At 44.1% G+C, this 18,843-nt stretch overlaps 1 protein-coding gene across 1 annotated transcript; it reads left to right on the top strand.

The window, feature by feature from the left end:
- The first annotated feature begins 66 nt into the window (after positions 1-66).
- On the top strand, positions 67-18,843 carry TM2D3 (TM2 domain containing 3). Its single transcript, XM_040342794.1, has 6 exons — positions 67-281; positions 5,020-5,112; positions 7,583-7,740; positions 11,454-11,634; positions 13,454-13,529; positions 18,095-18,843. The coding sequence occupies exons 1-6, from the start codon at positions 200-202 to the stop codon at positions 18,258-18,260; spliced, it is 756 nt and encodes a 251-aa protein (XP_040198728.1). The 5' UTR covers positions 67-199; the 3' UTR covers positions 18,261-18,843.

Below are 18,843 nucleotides of genomic sequence, written 5' to 3'. Positions count from 1 at the left end.
TCACTTCACAAGAACACCGTACACAGCCCCTCCCATTATTCTCACTGCACATAAACACCGTACACAGCCCCTCCCACTACACAAAAGCCCGTACACAGCCTCGCTCAATGTGCTGCTGGTGTTCTCAGAACGAGGCGTGAGACGCAGCTCTGGGTGCGGCTGCGCAGTGCGCACAGAGGAAGCTCCTTGTCCCAGCAACATGGCTGAACTGTCAGCGGTCCTGAAGCGGCTGTGTAGAGTGGTGCTCTTCCTATCACAGCTGTATGTTTTCTCTGGGCGCGGTAAGTGTTCCCCGTACAAGGTGGAGTACCTGTGTGCACTCCTCTTCCTGTAGAGCGGATGGTACAATGACAGGACTGTGTGTCTTCCTCCTAGGGTGGGGGTGATCATGGTGATCTGATGTACATTGCAGATGTGGGTCCTGGGAGAGCGATAACACAGGCTCCGCACAGCTCTATGGTGATGGGTTAGAACCCCGGCCAGGTTTTTATTTCTCTGTGTCCCCCATCAGGAAGATTCACCCTCTATTTGTCCTGGTGACTCTTGTCCCTGAAGGTTTGGGTTCTCCCCAGAACACGGCTAGAGGGGGAATCTTCCAATGGGGGCATACAGAACTTCCCTCACTATGGGGGAATTTCTTCTCACTTCCTCTTATGGAATATCGAAACGGGAGACCGTTCCTTACTGGAGCCCGACATTTCTCCACCTTCCCGCCTGGCCTATAGCAGTTTGATGGCTGGGTGGGGGTTTTCCCATTCTGACTGGACGTCATATGACATCCTTCAGAACGGGCCGCTCATGCGTGGCGATCCGTGGTGCGTATTGTCCTTGTGGATGAAGCATCAGACTGATGCTGCATCTGTCCCTCGGCGTCTGCACTGAGAACTGAGCCACGAACACCACCGATGGCTCGGTTCTCACTCCTTCCCGAGCAGAGCGAAACTGACAGTCAGCATTGCTTCTGCTCTTCTCCGCGCTCATTGGAGCACTGCGCTGTGGAGGGGCGGGGAGCGGCCGTCTCCGTGGCTCGCTGAGACTGCCATCAATCAGGGCAGCTGGCGGATCCAGACTTGGAAGTCGTGATGACGCGCTGCCTCGACTGATGGCGGTGACTTCAGACCGCTTTCCGCTGAAAACGGGTCACAGGAGTGCAAAACCAATTGCACTCTTGTGACCTGTAGGAGAAGCCCAGCCTAAAAATCTCAGGCTGGACTTCTCCTTTAATGCCTGTTAGTGCACATCGGTGCTGCCCATCAGTGCTGCATATCAATGCCATCTCTTCAGTGCCCTTCATTGCAGCCTTATCAGCACACACTTTTAAAAAAAAATGTTAGTCTCTTTTCATTGTTTAGCAAAAAATAAAAACCCCAGTGGCGATTAAATATTACCAAAAGCAAGCTCTGTCTCAGAAAAATGATAAACATTTAATTTGGGTACAGTGTTGCATGACCGCGCAATAGTCATTCGAAGTGCGACAGCACTGAAAATTGGCCTGGGCAGGAAAGGGGTGAAGTGCCCAGTATTGAAGTGGTTGAAAGTACGGATGCACCGATATATCGGTGGCCGATACATATCGGCCGAAAACAGCTGTTTTGGGGACATGCCGAAACAGCTTTAAAATTGACGATAATGAATAGTGGCTGCAGAGTGGTAAAACTAGGGCTGTGGAGTCGGAGGAAATTTTGGGTATCTGGAGTCGGAATCGGAGTCTGCAAACAATGCACCGACCCCAACTCCGACTCCTACTAAATTTAGATTGTCGGAACATTTAGGAGTCGAAACATTTATCTACCGACTCCACAGCCCAAATTGTGTCCGCTCTGCTCGCACACAGCCCCGCCTGCTCCTAACCACGCTATGATAAACAGAATGCCAGCTTAATGCTGAGATGTGTGGGGTTAGGAGGAGGCGGGGGTGTGTGCGAGCAGAGCGGAGACAGTTTCAGCATACGGGCGGCAGTGAGTTGCTTTCTTTTCTAGCAGCCATCCGTCGTCGTCGTCCCCCCCCCCCCACATCACATACCTCCCTCCGGCTGGCTATATCTTCGGGACTCTGTCCCCCGCCCCCCCCCCTGCTCTTCCCCCAGCTGCCTAGTTTGGCTACTGTCCCTGATGCCAATCCTCTCCTGAGGTTACAGGGTTAATAAAGAGAACCTGTCACCTCCAATTGCTATCACACAGGGAATTATTTTCTCCTGTGTGATAGCAATAAAGTTAAGTGTAAAACAAAATAAATAATAATTAAATAATTAATTTAAGAAAAATAATATTAAAAATAAGAATTATACAAAAATAAAAAAAGTAAAATGACAAGCTACAAAAAAAGTGATAAAGTAATAAAAATAAAAGAAGAAACTAGAGGCGGCAATTGGGGGCACAGTGAGGCGGCAATTGGGGGCACAGTGAGGCGGCAATTGGGGGCACAGTGAGGCGGCAATTGGGGGCACAGGGAGTGTTGACATACAATTATTTAAAAAAGAAGAAAAGTCATTTTCAGTTTTGGCCTGACTTTTTTTTTTATTTTTTTTTCGGTTTCGTTTCTGAAATTTCCATTTCGGTGCACCTCTAGTTGAAAGTATGATAAATCCCGAGGCACCCCAGTCTAATATGGGAAAATGGTAAAGAAAGCTCAGCCTGTATGATGCACACAACCGCCTAAGTGGCTACACATTAAAGGACCCACTTCACATCAATCACCCCCTTATGTTAGAACCCCCCCATACTGAGTCCTCAGGGTCACCTCTATCAACTTTCTGCAAGTTTATCATTTGGCTTTAGGTGGTTGTACTGGAATGTTGCCTGTAGCTGGCAGAGCAGTCAGAGAGGCCAATTTTTACATCAAAACAAAGCAGGCTGTTTGAGGTTAAAGACCACTAGTTATAACGGCAGAGGTCCATGATGGCACCTTGAATGATGTGGCGGGATCCTCAGAAGAAATAGAGATGACCTCCCATGCTGGAAACCATAATGTAATTGTATAATGGGTAAGGAATAATGGTTGGGGGGTGACCTGTATCAGAGGGACACTCGGGTCAGATGAAGGGAAGTATTCCAGGTTGTTCCTCAAGCCTTTCAATTTAGGGAGATCTAAGGAATGAGCAAAAAGCAGCAGGAGGAATCCGGATGGGGAGAGTCTGAATCATATACTGAATGTGGGGTAATGTAGTTATCTGGGAGGCATTACAGCACCTGAACCGGGTCTAACTTAGTGTCCAACTTCTGAATATCAATGTGTATCTTGGCCATAAGGTGACAGAAGTTTGCCTTAAACAATTGGTCCGGGGGGGGGGGGGGAGTAAGTTGTCCTCCAAGGTGTTTAGGACAATGAGCAGCCCAGTCAAAAAGGAAAAGCCTGTTTCAGTCGGACAACTCGGCTGCTAAAGAGATGCTGAGGGCTTCCTACTTAAAGCGGTGGTTCACCCTCAGTAACAACATTGTAGGATTAAATTAAGCATAGTAGCGCAAGCTACAGTATGCCTTTTTTTTTTCTTTTTTTTTTTTGCCCCGTACTCACTGTGCAATCCTATAGAGAAGATTCCGACTCCCCGCATGGGCGTTCCTATCCAGAGGGAAGATGATTGACGGCCGGCTATGGCACGTCACGCTCCCCGAAGATAGCCGGAGTAGGTCTCGGCTCTTCCCGGCGCTATACGGCGCCTGCGCACAGACATCGGAGCTGACTGCGCAGGCGCCGTGAAGAGCAAACACCTATTTCGGCTATTTCCGTGAAGCGTGACGCGCCATAGCCGGCCGTCAATCACGAGCCCTCTGAATAGGAACGCCCATTCCCCGGAAACTTTACTACTCGATTACAGAGTGAGTATGGCGCTAAAAGAAAATATATAAAGGCATACTGTAGCTCACGCTACTATGCTGAATCAAATGCTAGAAAAAAAAAAATGTTTTAGGGAGAACCCCCGCTTTAAAATAATTTGTCCTGTAATTGGAGAGCGCCCTGTAGTGTTGAAAAGGGGACATTAGGGTATGGAGGGTCACCTCCAGTATTGGAGACCAGAAAGTGAAGGTGGTCTGCATAAGCCATGACCTTAAGGGACCCAACTTGCTATGAAGCCCCTGAATGTCGGGGTTGATCCAAATCGTCATGTACACTAGCGGCTGCAGAGCCCGCATGAAAGTCAAGCGAGACAAAGAGAAGCCCTGCCTAGTGCTGTTCAACAAAGTAAAAAAAATAAAGCGCCATGTTTTAACCTTAAAATACATGTTTCTTAACCACTTGCCGCCAAATCGCGTACATGTACATCATTTGACTTCACGTGATTATACCGGGTTGATTCCTGCAGCTGCAGGCATCTCAGTATTTTTTTTTTATTTTTTTTTCAGGAGTTGACCGACTTTTATGTAAAAGCCATCCTAGCAACTAGGTAAGTGTCCGCCCGCCCCACAATAAATGAAGTCAGCAGCTACAAATACTGCAGCTGCTGACTTTTTTGATTTACTGTGGGGTGGGCGGACCTCCGGGTCAACCGCTGAATGGCGTTTATAGGAGGCAGGAAGGGTTGCTGCCCACCGATGCCTTTCCGGGCTCTCCTGTCTCACTGGTGAGCCCGGAATGAATCCGGCCAATCTTGACATAGAGCTTGTCAAGGACTAGAAGGTTCCCGATGAGCTCTATAGTATAGGAAACTGGAAGCGACTAGTAATTTCATCACTTCTGGTGTCCCCTGATGTAAATGGCTCGTTTTTTAAATATTGAAAGCATCTGATCACACCGGTCTTGGTGTTATCAGATGCTTTCAACAGCAGAGTAGACATCTGGGGTCTAATGGACCACATATCTCTCTAAAAAGAGTACTTGTCGCTGCCTATTGCTGTCACAAGGGATGTTTACATCATTATATTTACATTTTCTTTTTTTTATTACAGGTCATTAAATCTGACTGTAATCTCAATGAAAGCAGAGTAAACCTTTTCTGTCGACCCTTTGAAATACAAATATTGTATCATACTGTTCTGTTGACTGAAAAGCACCATGTGCTAAACATCATCATTCTTTTTTCAGGATCCTTGAGTTTTGAGCACTTCCAAGCCGCTGCACAGGCCCTAAAAGATCAGCCCTTGTCCTCTTCTGTTCCACCTACCACCAAAGTTTCAGGTTAGTATTATCAGTTTTAGGTTGGCACACAGATCTGTGTTTTTGTATCAAAAACTTTAAAGCAGAGTTCCACCCATACGGTGGAACCTCCGCTTGTCTGCTTCTTCCCCCCTCTGCTGCCGCATTTGGCACCTTTCAGGGGGAACTTCCATTGGAACCCTCTGCCACCAGGCCATTTACAAAGCACAGTAAGGAACTGGCTGTGAAGCCGAAAGGCTTAACTGCTGTTTCCCCTTACAATGAGTGGCGGTGGGAGCACTCGACAGTCGATCTGAAAATCGGCTGGAGTGCTGACATCGCAGTTTCCATGGACATGTAAGTGTCCTTATATTAAAAGTCAGCACCCGCAGTATTTGTAGCTTCTGACTTTTTAACTTTTTTTTTTTTCCCAGCCAGGAGCACCGCTTTAAAATGTACCAAATGTTTCTTGTTTGTCCCGATCATTATTCATCGCCTAGACTTAAAGGGGTTGTAAAGGTTCGTCTTTTATTTTATAAATTGGTTCCTTTAAGCTAGTGCATCGTCGGTTCACTTACCTTTTTCCTTCATTTTCCCTTCTAAATGTTTTTTTTCTTTGTCTGAATTTCTCACTTCCTGTTTTTCATCGGTAAGCTTTCCACCATCATCCGAGCGGTGGGAAGTAATTTAGAACAGCTTACTGAACACCTTACTGAGGAGGAACAGGAAGTAAGAAATTCAGACAAGGGGGAAAAAAAAAAAAAAAAAAAAAAAAAACATTTAGAGGGGAAATTGAAAGAAAAGGTAAGTGAACCAACAATGCACTAGCTTAAAGTGGTTGTAAACCCTTATTTTTCACTTTTACCTACAGGTAAGCCTATAATAAGGCTTACCTGTAGGTATAAAGAATATCTCCTAAACCTGTACGGTTTAGGAGATATTCCCCTCACAATGCGCCGCTGATTGCAGCGGCGCATGCACAGGGGGAATCCACGTCGAAAGGACCGGCAGCCGCCGGACCTTGCTGATTTTAAATCTCCCGCACGCACACGCGGGAGTGACGTCATCGCCGCTCCAGCCAATCACAGCACTGGAGCGGCGATACCCGGAAGACACGCCGGAGCAAGATGACATCTCGCTCGGCGTGGACCAGGTAAGCGTTCTTCACCTCATTCCGAGGTAAGTATTTCATAATCAGCTATTATGCGGTGCATACTAGCTGATTATGCCTTTTGCCTTGCAGGTTTAAAAACAAAAAAAAAATAATAATTATATATGCGGTTTACAACCGCTTTAAAGGAACCTATTTAGAAAATAAAAAACAAGCCTTTACAACCCCTTTAATAGTGCAGTAACATTGTACATAGTGTATATGTAACACTTTAGCTAGTGTTCGGCCTTAAAGCCTACGTTTAGTGAAAAACATTTTTTTGGACTAGGCTGTGGACCACCTGGTAAAGTCCTGCCGATATTGTGTTTCATGCTTCTGGGTGGGGGTGGGGGTTTGGGGGTGAAGTTGTGCTTACTCACAGTTACCAGTAAATCTAAAGCCGGCCATAGATGAATTGAAACTCAGCCAGTTCAGCAGGGACTGGCCAAGATTCGATGCATCTATGGACATGCTGGTTGTACTTAAGTTGATGCATCGATTTGACTTCAGTATAACCAGCCTGTTGGATTATTTGCATGCGATTTACTGTTGGCGGCAGTAGGGAAGCCTCCCTGCTGGCAAAACACAGTAGCGCTGACTGTGTTGATGGGGGTAACTGAGTGATTTTTCTCTGGGTTGCAGGAAAGAAAATGGCATTATCTATGGTTTGCCTAAATCTGATTTTCACAAACCTAGGCTTTAAAGTTGTAAATTTTTCTTTTTCTTTTACCTTGCTGCATTCTGTGCATTTAAGGTAAAATACCTTATTTTTTTTTTTTAATAGTGGCATCCCTCCCAGCCCCTGAACCCGATTTCGATTCAGTGCTCTGCAAGTCTGTCAACTCTTTACAGGCTTGGCTGAGAGCAGCGGGATCCATTGGCTTCTGCTGCTTTCAAAACCTGTGAAAGGGGGCAAGGCCGAGCCGGGCCGGGCTTTGTGTCTGAATAGATGCAAACAGGCCAGCTTGGGATCGAGCCCCTATGAGCGCCCCCCAATGGAAAACTGCTTTCAATGTGGACACTCGCCGGGGGAGGAGCCAGAAGCATTGGCAGGGGACTTGACAAGAGGAGGATCTGGGCGGCTCTGTGCAATACCATTGCACAGAGCAGGTAAGTGTGACTTGTTTGTTTTTAAAAAATATATTTCAAGCTTTAAATTCACGTTAAATATTAGAAAGGGCAAGAAGGCATCGGTACACTGGGGATGTGGTTTTGGAATTTTTACAAACCCCCATGTAAGTGTATATGTTTAACGTGCATAAGGAATACATCTCCTAGTGGATGTTGTGGTTTTGATTTTTGCATGATGGATAATAGAAGAAACCCTGTTTCTTAAATTGTACTGTTTGTTTTTCTTTTCAGAAGTCACACCAGCACCTGATTATATAGCTAAATGTCCAAGCAATGACCTCTGCAACAAGTTACCTGCTGACTGTATGACGTGCAAAACAAACCATTCTTGTATATATGGAAAACCTGTCATCTTTGAATGTACAGCCAAGCCTCATGTAATGTGTGTGGTAAGGAAATTACTACATGTATGTTGAAAGCTTGAAAATATATCTTCAGGGGTTGGCAACCTTGGAGGTAGAGATCTACCTGAACAACATGGGAGAAGTCAAAGATCACCAGGCACAGTGTCGCAATCTACTGGTAGATTGTGATCTGCAGGTTGCTGACCCCCGTCTTGGATCTAATGAGTATGTCATGTATCATTGTTTAAACGTTCCAATTTACCGTTGCCTTGCCAATCCTCTGCCATTGCCCTTGCCCTTTTCCCTGCCTTTCTACTCTCGCTCTCTATACTTTGTTTCTCAGTCTGTACTTATTTATTTTTTTCAGCTCAGTTTAAAAAGAGTTCAAGCCAATTCCTCAGAATAATAGCAATCAACTAGCGCTTTCAGGAGGTGGTCTGATCAATGCAAAATTATCAGTGATTTTCTGCCCTGGCTAATTTGACCCAGTTTGATCGAAATTGAGTCCTAATTGTTCGCCTGGAAAATTATGGCTTTTCGATTGCTTGCAAATTTTGTTCATTTTGATTGCACATCAAATAACAAAAAAATGAAAGCATGTTTGGCCACCAATATAGATGCTTAAAGTAGTAGTAAAATCCATTATTCTCGGTCATATGACCAGATACCTTTCTTTACATTTTTCCTGTTGGGACTTTCCTGTTTTCCTTCAGTATCTATTGACACTGGAAGGAGCTGATTGCAGTAAGTAACATTTCCATGTCTTTTGAAGATGAATGTGGTAACGTCATGACATAGCCAATTGGGAAGAAAGGATTGGAGGGATGATGACACTGCAGGTACAGCAACAGAATTGTTGTTGGCCTGATGCAGGAAATGAGGCCACAGCAGCTGCACTGGCAGGATCAACACACTTGGAAACCTTCCTGGACCACTCCAGGCCACATGCCCTCAACATGGGCAGCCCCCACCCCAAAACACCTTGTCCTCTTGTTGGTGGGGACAAGGGCCTTTTCCAGACAACATTGGTTGGTGATTGTCGGGGTCTCCGGGGGGGGGGGGGCTTATTGGAATCTGTAAGCCCTCCTTTAACAAGGCGGTGGGCCAAATCCCGGGCCCCCATCCTATGTGTATAAGTATATGGTATTGTACACTACACATTCACCCTAAAAAAAAAAGTGTAAAAAAAGAGTACACAGGTCTTTTGATAAAATAATTTATTAAAGCAGCTCTGGCGTCTCGTCTCCCTCTGCTGATGTCTTCCACTGCCGGTTCTCCTCTCTCCGCTGTCTTCTCTGTCTGTTCTTCCACTGATCTTCTCCCGCTGTGATCCTCGGTCCGCTGTGTGCCATTACTTGTATAGCCATGGGGCGTGACATCCGGAGGCCCCACCCCCTTGTGATGTCACCACCCATGGCATGATAGGGTGGCAAAGCCACAAGGGGGCGGGGACTCGGATGACATCACCGGGTGGCCATGGCTATATAAGTAATGGCACACGGACCTAGCATTACAGCGGGACGGAGGAGAACTGGCAGCAGAAGAAGACATTAGCGGCAGGGAGAAGAACTGAACCGGAAGGAGAAGAAACGCCAGAGCTGCTTTAATAAATTACTTTGTCAAAAACCAAAGTCGGATCCTGTTCATTAAAGTTGGACTTCAAGTCGCAGGGCAAAGTCGGATCCACAGTGGTACCAGTGTGAACTAAGGCTAAAGGGATGCGGACCCTGCAATTTATCTCATTAGAGCTTTGCAGTTGCAGCAGCTGGTTGATAATTTATGAAACCACCCCCATTAGATTTACTCAGAACATGGGCACAGGGATTTCTTTAGAATAACAAAAAGTAGGAATCTGCAACAACGGTTGTTAAAATCCTTGTAATGTATAGATAACCCAGAGGGGAATGGTGTTTTTGTTGAGAAAAAAAAAAGGGGGGGTAGTTGCACTTTAACCACTTAAAGCGGATGTGCCATGGGAAAAAAATATTAAAAGCCAGCAGCTACAAATACTGCAGCTGCTGACTTTTAATATTAGGACACTTACCTGTCCTGGAGTCCAGCGCCGATCGCAGCAGAGGACGAGCGATCGCTCGTCTCTCTGCTGCTCCCCCCGCCATCCACGCTGAGGGAACCAGGAAGTGAAGCGCTGCGGCTTCACTGCCCGGTTCCCTACGGCGCATGCGCGAGTCGCGCTGCGCCCGCCGATTGGCTCACACGCTGTGTGCTGGGAGCCGAGTGTTCCCAGCACACAACGGGCGACAGACGGGAAGTCAGAAAAACCCGTCTTTTGCCCGTAGCGTGTGGCCGGAAGTGGGTGCAAATACCTGTCTTTAGACAGGTATCTGCACCCCCCTCCCCCTGAAAGGTGTCAAATGTGACACCGGAGGGGGGAAGGGTTCCGATCAGCGGGACTCCACTTTAGGGTGGAGAACCGCTTTAAGCCCCGGACCAATATGCTGCTAAATGCCCAAAGGCGTTTTTACAATTCGGCACTGCGTCGCTTTAACAGACAATTGCGCGCTCGTGCGACGTGGCTCCCAAACAAAATTGACGTCCTTTTTTCCCCACAAATAGAGCTTTCTTTTGGTGGTATTTGATCACCTCTCCGGTTTTTAGTTTTTGCTTTATAAACAAAAGTAGAGCGACAACTTTGAAAAAAATGCAATATTTTTTACTTTTTGTTGTAATAAATATCCCCTAAAAACATATATAACATTTATTTATTTTTTCCTCAGTTTAGGCCGATACGTATTCTTCTACCTATTTTTGGTAAAAAAAAACGCAATAAGCGTTTATCGATTTGGTTTGCGCAAAATTTATAGCGTTTACAAAATAGGGGATATTTTTATTGCAATTTTATAAAAAAAAATGTACTACTAATGGCGGCGATCAGCGGTGTTTTTTTTTTTTTTTTTTTTCGTGACTGCGACATTATGGCGGACACTTCGGACAATTTTGACACATTTTTGGGACCATTGTCATTTTCACAGCAAAAAATGCATTTAAATTGCATTCTTTATTGTGAAAATGACAGTTGCAGTTTGGGAGTTAACCACAGGGGGCGCTGAACGTGTTAGGCTTCACCTAGTGTGTGTTTACAACAGTAGGGGGGTGTGGCTGTAGGACTGACGTCATCAATTGTGTCTCCCCTATAAAGGGGATGACACGATCGATGCGCCGTGTTTACATACGGCTCTCCCCGTTCTTCAGCTCCGGGGAGCGATCGTGACGGAGCGGCTATAAACGAATAGCCGCGCCGTCGTCCCTGATCGATCCCCGAGGGAATCCGCACGCAGCAGGGGGGGGGGGGGGTTCCTGATCGGACCCGCGGAAAGACAAGGACGTATATATACGTCCTTCTGCCTGTCCGTGCCATTGTGCGGACGTAAATAGTCATGCGGCGGGCGTTAAGGGGTTAAATAAGAATAAGAGAGGGCATTAAATAACCTTATTGCTGCTGGTGACAGACTAGGAGAGTGCAAAACCTGGTGCAGCTGTGCATGGTAGCCAATCTGCTTCTAACTTCAGCTTGTTCAATTAAGCTTTGACAATAAAACCTGGAAGCTGATTGTTTCTATGCAGAGCTGCCCCAGATTTTGCAGTGTTAGTAAATGAACCCTACTGTGTAATGATATGCCAAAAATCCTTTTGTTACAGATTTGTTCATAGTTTTATAACTACATAAATGATGTGATTATTGTCCTCAAGGGCTTAATTGGCTGCGTGTCTCACCTTCTTCCTTATTGTTTTGTGCACAGGACGACCACCATCAAAAACAGGAAAACTTCACTATCACTATGACCTGTCAGTTTTGCTGGCAGCTCCCTCCTTCTAACTACGAATGTAGTAAATCTAATTCTAGCATCTGCAAGACTGTGGCCTGTCCTCGACAACGTTACAATGCCAACTGTACTGTAAAGGACCATGTGCATTGTTTAGGTATGTGAAGGCGCTGTCAGGGTTCTGTCATAAGGATTGGCACACACAGACGTGTGATGGAGTATGCAGTGCTTGTGTAAAGACAGTAGCATCAGCCCTGGCACCAAGCTTTCTGGTAGACATATGGTCTGCCCATAGGAATCCTACAAATGAAGAACGTTGCTGTGTCAGATTTGGAAAATTGGTGTGCATTTCCATTTTTACACATCGTAACATTGCAGTAACACTTCGCCAAGCATTTGTATGTATTAAAGAACTTGGCATGTGCCATTAATCTAATCATATTAAGTTATGTATTTAATATCCAAGCTTTCAAATACTTTAGAGACTATTTTCTAGTAACCTTCTAGACCAGGCGTGTCCAAAGTCCGGCCCACGTTCCGATTTCGGACGGCCCGCCTAGTAATTTTGACATGTATATCTTTTCTGCCCCCCAACGAATCCCTGAGCGCTGTGGGCCACAAAAGATATATATGCTGGCTGCCTTGTAGGGGACGGGACGAGTGCTGTACATACAGGAGAGGAGTATTTCCTGTCTCGGACTTTCTATTAACTACTTAACCCCCGGACCATATTGCTGCCCAAAGACCAGAGTACTTTTTGCGATTCGGGACTGCGTCGCTTTAACAGACAATTGCGCGGTCGTGCGACGTGGCTCCCAAACAAAATTGGCGTGCCCCTAGTGGCGGCTGGGAGAGAGGACGTTATACTACGTGCTCTCGCCCAGCCGAGCCAACTTGCCAACTTGCCGACGTAGAACGGCGGTGGGCGGTCGGCTAGTGGTTAAAGAGGCCTCCGAGAAACAGGAGTTTCTCCTGTAGGTCTGTTGCGCTCGTCCCGCCCCCTCCCTGTCTCCTCCAAGGCCGCAGATGGGCATGAATCAGGCTGCACTGATGACAATGGGAGTGCTGCTGCATTCATGGCACTTGTGAGGCTGCATTGATGGGCGCTGACCTTTATTTTGCTTCACAGTTCTTTCTTTAAAAAATTTTTTTCCTGAAACTGCCTTTTTAAAGTTAAGGTGCATGTTATAACACGATAAATAAGGTATATTCAAATAACACGCATGAGATCATCTCTTCACCACACACAGGCAAGAGAATTCTTATTGGGCAGTGTATTGGTGCTCAGACGAACAGACTTAGACCGAATTTTAATGGTTTAAAGAATGTCAGACAAAATGGTCGGCCCTCACGCATGTTCTCTTCATCAAACCTGGCCCTCTTTGAAAAAAGTTTGGGCACTCCTGTTCTAGACTAAAGTCCAGGGAAGCTGCTGAATTTCACATTTGATTAAACATGGTAACATGTATTTTAGCTTACTAATATGTCCTTTTTTATATATACTTTTTATGTAAGTTAAAGGAGAAGTACAGCCAAAGCTCATTTCACAGGAGTGAAGTTAATTTTGCACTCCAGTGACCTGTTTTCAGCAGACAGCGTGCTGAAGTCCACTCTCTGCTGACGTCACAGAGTTGTTCCAGGCTCGGGCGTAATCATGACCATAGTCAGGATCCGCCCACATGCTTGGACCAGCACCTGGCTCAGCCTCTCAGCAAGCCACTGAGAGCCTGAGATGGTTCGCTCCCGCCCCCTCCCCAGCTCGGCAATCCAGTGAGCGAGAAGGGGGCAGAGCAAAGAGCTGTGAGAACCGAGCAATGTTTGATTGCTTGGCTCTGTGTTAGAGGTACCGGGGGACAGATGCTGTGTATTGTAGCAAAAGGTGTGTGGTAGATTTTTATTTTTATTTTTTTTAGTTCTGTGACATCTTTGTTGAAGTTGGTATGACTGATTGTAGTTATGTCATGTTTATTTTGCAGGTAGGCGTGTGTTCCCAAAGATGTTATATTGTAACTGGACTGGGGGTTACAAATGGTCCACGGCACTTGCACTAAGGTAATGGCTGCACTTTGTGTTTTTGAAACTACTGCTGCATATGGCTTATTCTTCTTAGAACATTTATAGAATGGCAGGTATGAAAAATAAACACATACAATTTAATTTAGCAAAGTTTAGCTAAAAAGTATAGTATAGCTTAAGAGTCCTTAATGACAGTCTAAATAGCTTCCAGTTATTATGTGATGCACAACCCTTGTAAAGAAAACAGAATATTTTTTTTCTGGCGTGGGGAAGCCGTTCCTGAGCCATTCCTGATGGGAGAAAATAGTGATCATTGCTAGCAGCTATATTAGCCGCTAGTGATAATCGCATGTAAAATCCGTCAGGCTGATCGATCAACTTGGCACATTCAGCCTGCCCATACATGGTTTGAATCTTGGTTGGCTCCTGCTGAACCGGCTGAGATTCGAACCATCTTTGGCTCGGCTTACTTGCATGATCTTCAGCAGGCCCTGCTCTTTCTTTTTTTTCATTCAAATTTAAGTTTATTTTCAATAAAAGTACATACATTTGTACTATAACAGCAGTATACAAGTCAGTAATACACAGAAAATAATAAATCAAATGCATTGCTTTACATAGTAGATGGTCTTGTCGTAGAAACTGTCTATCATATACAGCCATATCATATGCTATCACCATACGGTAAGAGTATAACAGTTTGTAATAGCTAAGAAGAAAAGCTAGGTTTAACCAATAATTTATAATTAAATAAATAAAAGGATATTTCCATATACTATATAATTCCTTAGGGTTATTGTTGTCACACAATAAAAAACCCCATGTGTGTACTGGATCTAATTTCATGGAACAAATAAAGGATAGGATTTCTGGATAACAATGACCTCTCTGACACCCCCACTGGGAACTGTCTGTGTCCAAGAGGTTAAGCAAACCTTTCAATCCCCCCTCCCTCCCTCCAATAATTATCACCAATACCCACCAGTATCTGTAAATATATATTCTCAAAACCCTTAACATACCTAACATCCCCAAAAATTTGGTGGAATCTTTTGACAACCTAAACATAGGCTAATACAAATGTTTATATATATATCTTTTTTTTTTTCTAAACATAACACTCTGAGAATGAGAAATAACAAGGATTTTATCCTCGTATAAAAAACAAAATTATCAAATCAAAGAACAATCAATGAAAAGAAGAGAAAAAGAAAAAAAAAAAGATGAGCAAAAAAGAAAGTACGAAGAAGATCAGGGGAAAGTAAAAGGAAAAAGAAATGGCAGCCTGCCTGCCAACGAACAACATCGTCCTAAGGATATAAATATCACCACAGCCTTTATGGGGGAAAACGATATTCCCATAAATTTCATCCACGGTTCCCATATTTCATGGAAAAGAGTAGACATATCCAACATGGAACAGACCCTCTTTTCTTGTTCCATAATCCATGTAACCTTTTGTTTCATATACCGGATGGAGACAGTAGACTTTTTCCACGCAGCTGCAATTGTGATCCTGGCACCTGTCAGAATGTATAGGATGAGTTTTCTAGTAACCTTGGAGATTTGGGGTAACATCCCGTGAAGTAAAGCGATAGTGGGGGATTGATGCAAATTACAGCCTGTGACACGCCTTATTATGTTGAACACCTTATTCCAGTATCCACGTATTTTGGGACATTCCCACCATATATGTACCATAGACCCCAATCCCTGACAACCTCTGAAGCAAAGGGGCGAAGTTGACGGATACATGGAAGCCAGTTTAACGGGAACTAAATACCACCTAGTATAAATTTTTACATTAGCCTCTACAAGGGATATATTCACATATCCTTTAATGGATCTAGTATAATTACTACACCAGTCAGATAAATCCCAATTGTTATTAAGTTCCCTTTCCCAGGCCAGCATATGAGGTAATTTGGTGCAGTTATTAGCAAGCGATTGATATATGATTGAAATATTCCCCTTCCTGATCAAACCCTGATCGCAATTACTTTCATAAGGTGTCAATAGTCCAGAGATCGAGCCACTATCCCATAGGCTTTGTGCATAGTCATGTAGTTGAGAAAATCTTATTTTTTCTGAGACAGGAAGACCTAGCTTGTCAATGAAGTGTTGTTCAGGAAGTGGACCCGAGCGCGAAAAAAAACGGCCTATACGATACAACCCTTTGTCATGCCACCATTCGAAAGAATCTACTTCAATTTTAGAAACAAAGAGTGGGTCTAGAAAAACACTCGATAAAGGTCTGCCTTTAGAAATTAGAGAGGGATTGTTTTTAAGTGAATCCCATAAAACAAAGGTTTGAGAAAGAGTCGGAGATAAAATAGAAGGCCTATTCTTGGTAGGACTCCACATTAACTCCTCTATCGTTAGATTCAGGGTCGCCTGCTCTTCTATATCTAACCAGTCAGGACGTTCATGTTTAAGAAAAGTTTCCGATAACTGTGCCAATCTTGCTGATTGATAGTACCATAATAAGTTGGGTACCCCCAGACCCCCCTGTTCAGGCAAGTTATAGAGAGTGCGAGATGGAAGGCGTGGACCCTTATTGTTCCAAATAAACTTGATAATCTTTCCTTGAAAGGATTTTAGATGACTTTTAATTATCGGTATGGGTAATGATCTAAAAAGATACAAAAGCCTAGGGAGAAGAGTCATCTTAACCGAGTTAATTCTACCAATCCAACCTATATTCTGAGTCCCCCAATCTCTCAAATCTTTCTCAAGTTTTCTATACATAGGTGGATAATTGGCCAAATACAAGTTTTGGATGTTGGGGGTCAAATAGATACCCAGGTATTTGATATAAGAGGTGTCCCATTTGAATCCATAATTTTCCTTCAGTAGAGAAACCGTGGATTCAGAGAGAGAAACATTGAGGGCCCTAGACTTGGCCATATTCACAGTTAGACCTGAAACCATAGAAAATTTGTCTAAAAGAGAATATAATTCCGGTAGGGATGTATCTGGAGTGGTCAAAAACAGTAAAAGGTCATCTGCAAATAAGGCACATTTATGCTCCATTTTGGCACATCTAACTCCCCTGATGTTTGTGTTTTCACGAAGGCCCTGCTCTTTCACGATCTGACAGTGGTCTGTGCCTCGGGGTCCTCATGTCCAGTACGGTGTTATGGACCCTATACTGGTCCTGATGATGTCAGGACCCTAGCACAGCCCTTTTTTTTTAGTTGCTTGGAATTGGGCTTTAAATTTCGTGTGTGTGTGGGTTTTTTTTTTTTCCTGCAACTACCAATAACATTTTATTTTGGTGACGGGGTCTCTTTAACCACTTCAATACAGGGCTTTTATATCCACCTCCATACCCAGCCTATTCTGGCACTTCTCTCCATGTACAAATCATCATTTTTTTGCTAGAAAATTACTCGGAACCCCCAAACATTATAAATGGTTTTTTTTAGCAGACACCCTAGGGAATAAAATCGGTCATTGCAACTTTTTATCTTGCACGGTATTTGCGCAATAATTTTTTCAAGCTCCTTATTTATTTATTTTTGGGGGGGGGGGGGAATGGTTTCATGAATTTAAAAAATAACAAAACAGTAAAGTTAGCCCTATTATATTATTTTTTTTGTAAAATATGAAAGATGTTATGCCGGGTAAATGGATACCTAACATGTCGTACTTTAAAATTGCGCACACTCATGGAATCACATCTGGTCACCAGTCATCTCTATGCTCGTCATGTGACGAGACATCGGCGCCGGACAATTCTTTCTTCGGGCCCCCCATGATAGGGGAGAGCCCGGAGAAGATGGGGGCAGGGGGGTGCCCTCCCCCTCCTATAAGAACAATCAAGCGGCGGAACTGCCGCTAAGATTGTTCTTATCATGTGCAGAATCGCCGGCAGAAGAGAAGGATATCTGAATGATGCCTCTAGCTGCAGGCATCATTCAGATATCCCCCCACAAAGCCCAGGATGTCATATGACGTCCACCCAGGATGGTAGATACCATCTGTGGACGTCATATTACTATGGCTGGGTATTGAAGTGGTTAAAGTATCATTAAAGACAAATGGAGGCCACCATTACTGACTTCTCATGAATTCTAATTGCTTGGTTGTCGTATAGATGCTCTGGTTCAATACTTTAGTGACTAACCTTGAGCAAGCACGGAGATAATGAATGATGACTTGCCTTATTCTTAAGCCTCGTACACACTATCGATTTTCCGACAACAATTGTCTGATGGCAGGGTTTTTGTGGGAAAATCTGACCGTTTCTACGCTCCATCAGACAATTGTTGTCAGAATTTCCAACAACAAATGTTGGATGGTCATGCTCTCAAATTTTCCAACAGATGTGTGCCGTCAGATTATCCGATTTTTTTTTTTTTTTTTTTTTTTTTTTTTTTTTTTATAAGCCGGCCAGCAATGTCAGCCCCCATATTCCTATCCTAACGAGTGTACTTTCATGCCCATAGCTCTTAGAAGGCACCTCTAGGTCTATTGCATACCAATGGATCTGTAGAAGGTAATATTTCAGTATGCTGTAGCCTAGGATCTGTATCGGATTCTATTCACAGATGCAGTATGTTTTACAGATCTTATGTTTGCATTCTTGTATCTTGCAGTATCACTCTCGGAGGATTTGGTGCCGATCGCTTTTACTTGGGCCAGTGGAGAGAAGGACTAGGAAAGTTGTTCAGTTTCGGAGGCCTGGGAATTTGGACTTTGATAGACGTGTTTTTAATTTGTGTTGGATATGTTGGACCTGCAGATGGATCTCTTTATATTTAGCTTCTTGGCTCCAAAAGAGAGAACAAGCCCCAGCTTTTCCACAATGCGACAAGTTTGTTCTGATTTGTATATTTTACATAATGTACAGTATCTGTACTTGATCTGCCTTTTCATTAAGGTCAAATTGACTCAAAGAACTTTGATGTTTCCTGGAACTTTAGTTAAAAGATTCTGCTTTTCCTTTCTTTGAAATCTACAATAGACTGTTTTCACAGCGAACTGATGGGACTTTCTGAGCTCAGTATGTGTTCAAATGATGACATCTATGTGTGTCAGAATGAACCTTCTTCTGTTTATTAGCTTAGAGTTACCAAATACAAAAACTAGAAAAAAAAAAAACATTGTTACTTCTGATGTTTTTAGGCCTCTTCCACGTTGCATGGAATTAGGGAATGGTAGAATGTAATTGTAATGCCCAGTATACATGTATATGCATGATCACCTTGCAATGCTTCTCATCCACAGTACTGGAGGGAAGGAACGCAACCCCAGCTTCATTTTGCTTTCACATGAGTTCATAACTGAATGACTAGAGGTGAGCTGGTTCTGCCGCTAAAGGCGGTAGAATCCTAGGGAGGGGTCA

Source organism: Rana temporaria, chromosome 3 (assembly GCF_905171775.1).
Source record: "Rana temporaria chromosome 3, aRanTem1.1, whole genome shotgun sequence".
Taxonomy (NCBI): domain Eukaryota; kingdom Metazoa; phylum Chordata; class Amphibia; order Anura; family Ranidae; genus Rana; species Rana temporaria.
Note: the sequence above shows the minus strand (reverse complement) of the source record. Positions and strands in the feature narration are given on the sequence as shown.

What these genes read in the sequence shown, in the direction of transcription:
- TM2D3 (XM_040342794.1), top strand. Translation starts at nt 200, where the DNA reads ATGGCTGAACTGTCAGCGGTCCTGAAGCGGCTGTGTAGAGTGGTGCTC. An exon ending in GTATGTTTTCTCTGGGCGCG is followed by an intron (nt 282 to 5,019) that starts GTAAGTGTTCCC and finishes TTCTTTTTTCAG; the next exon opens with GATCCTTGAGTTTTGAGCAC. An exon ending in GGACCATGTGCATTGTTTAG is followed by an intron (nt 11,635 to 13,453) that starts GTATGTGAAGGC and finishes TTTATTTTGCAG; the next exon opens with GTAGGCGTGTGTTCCCAAAG.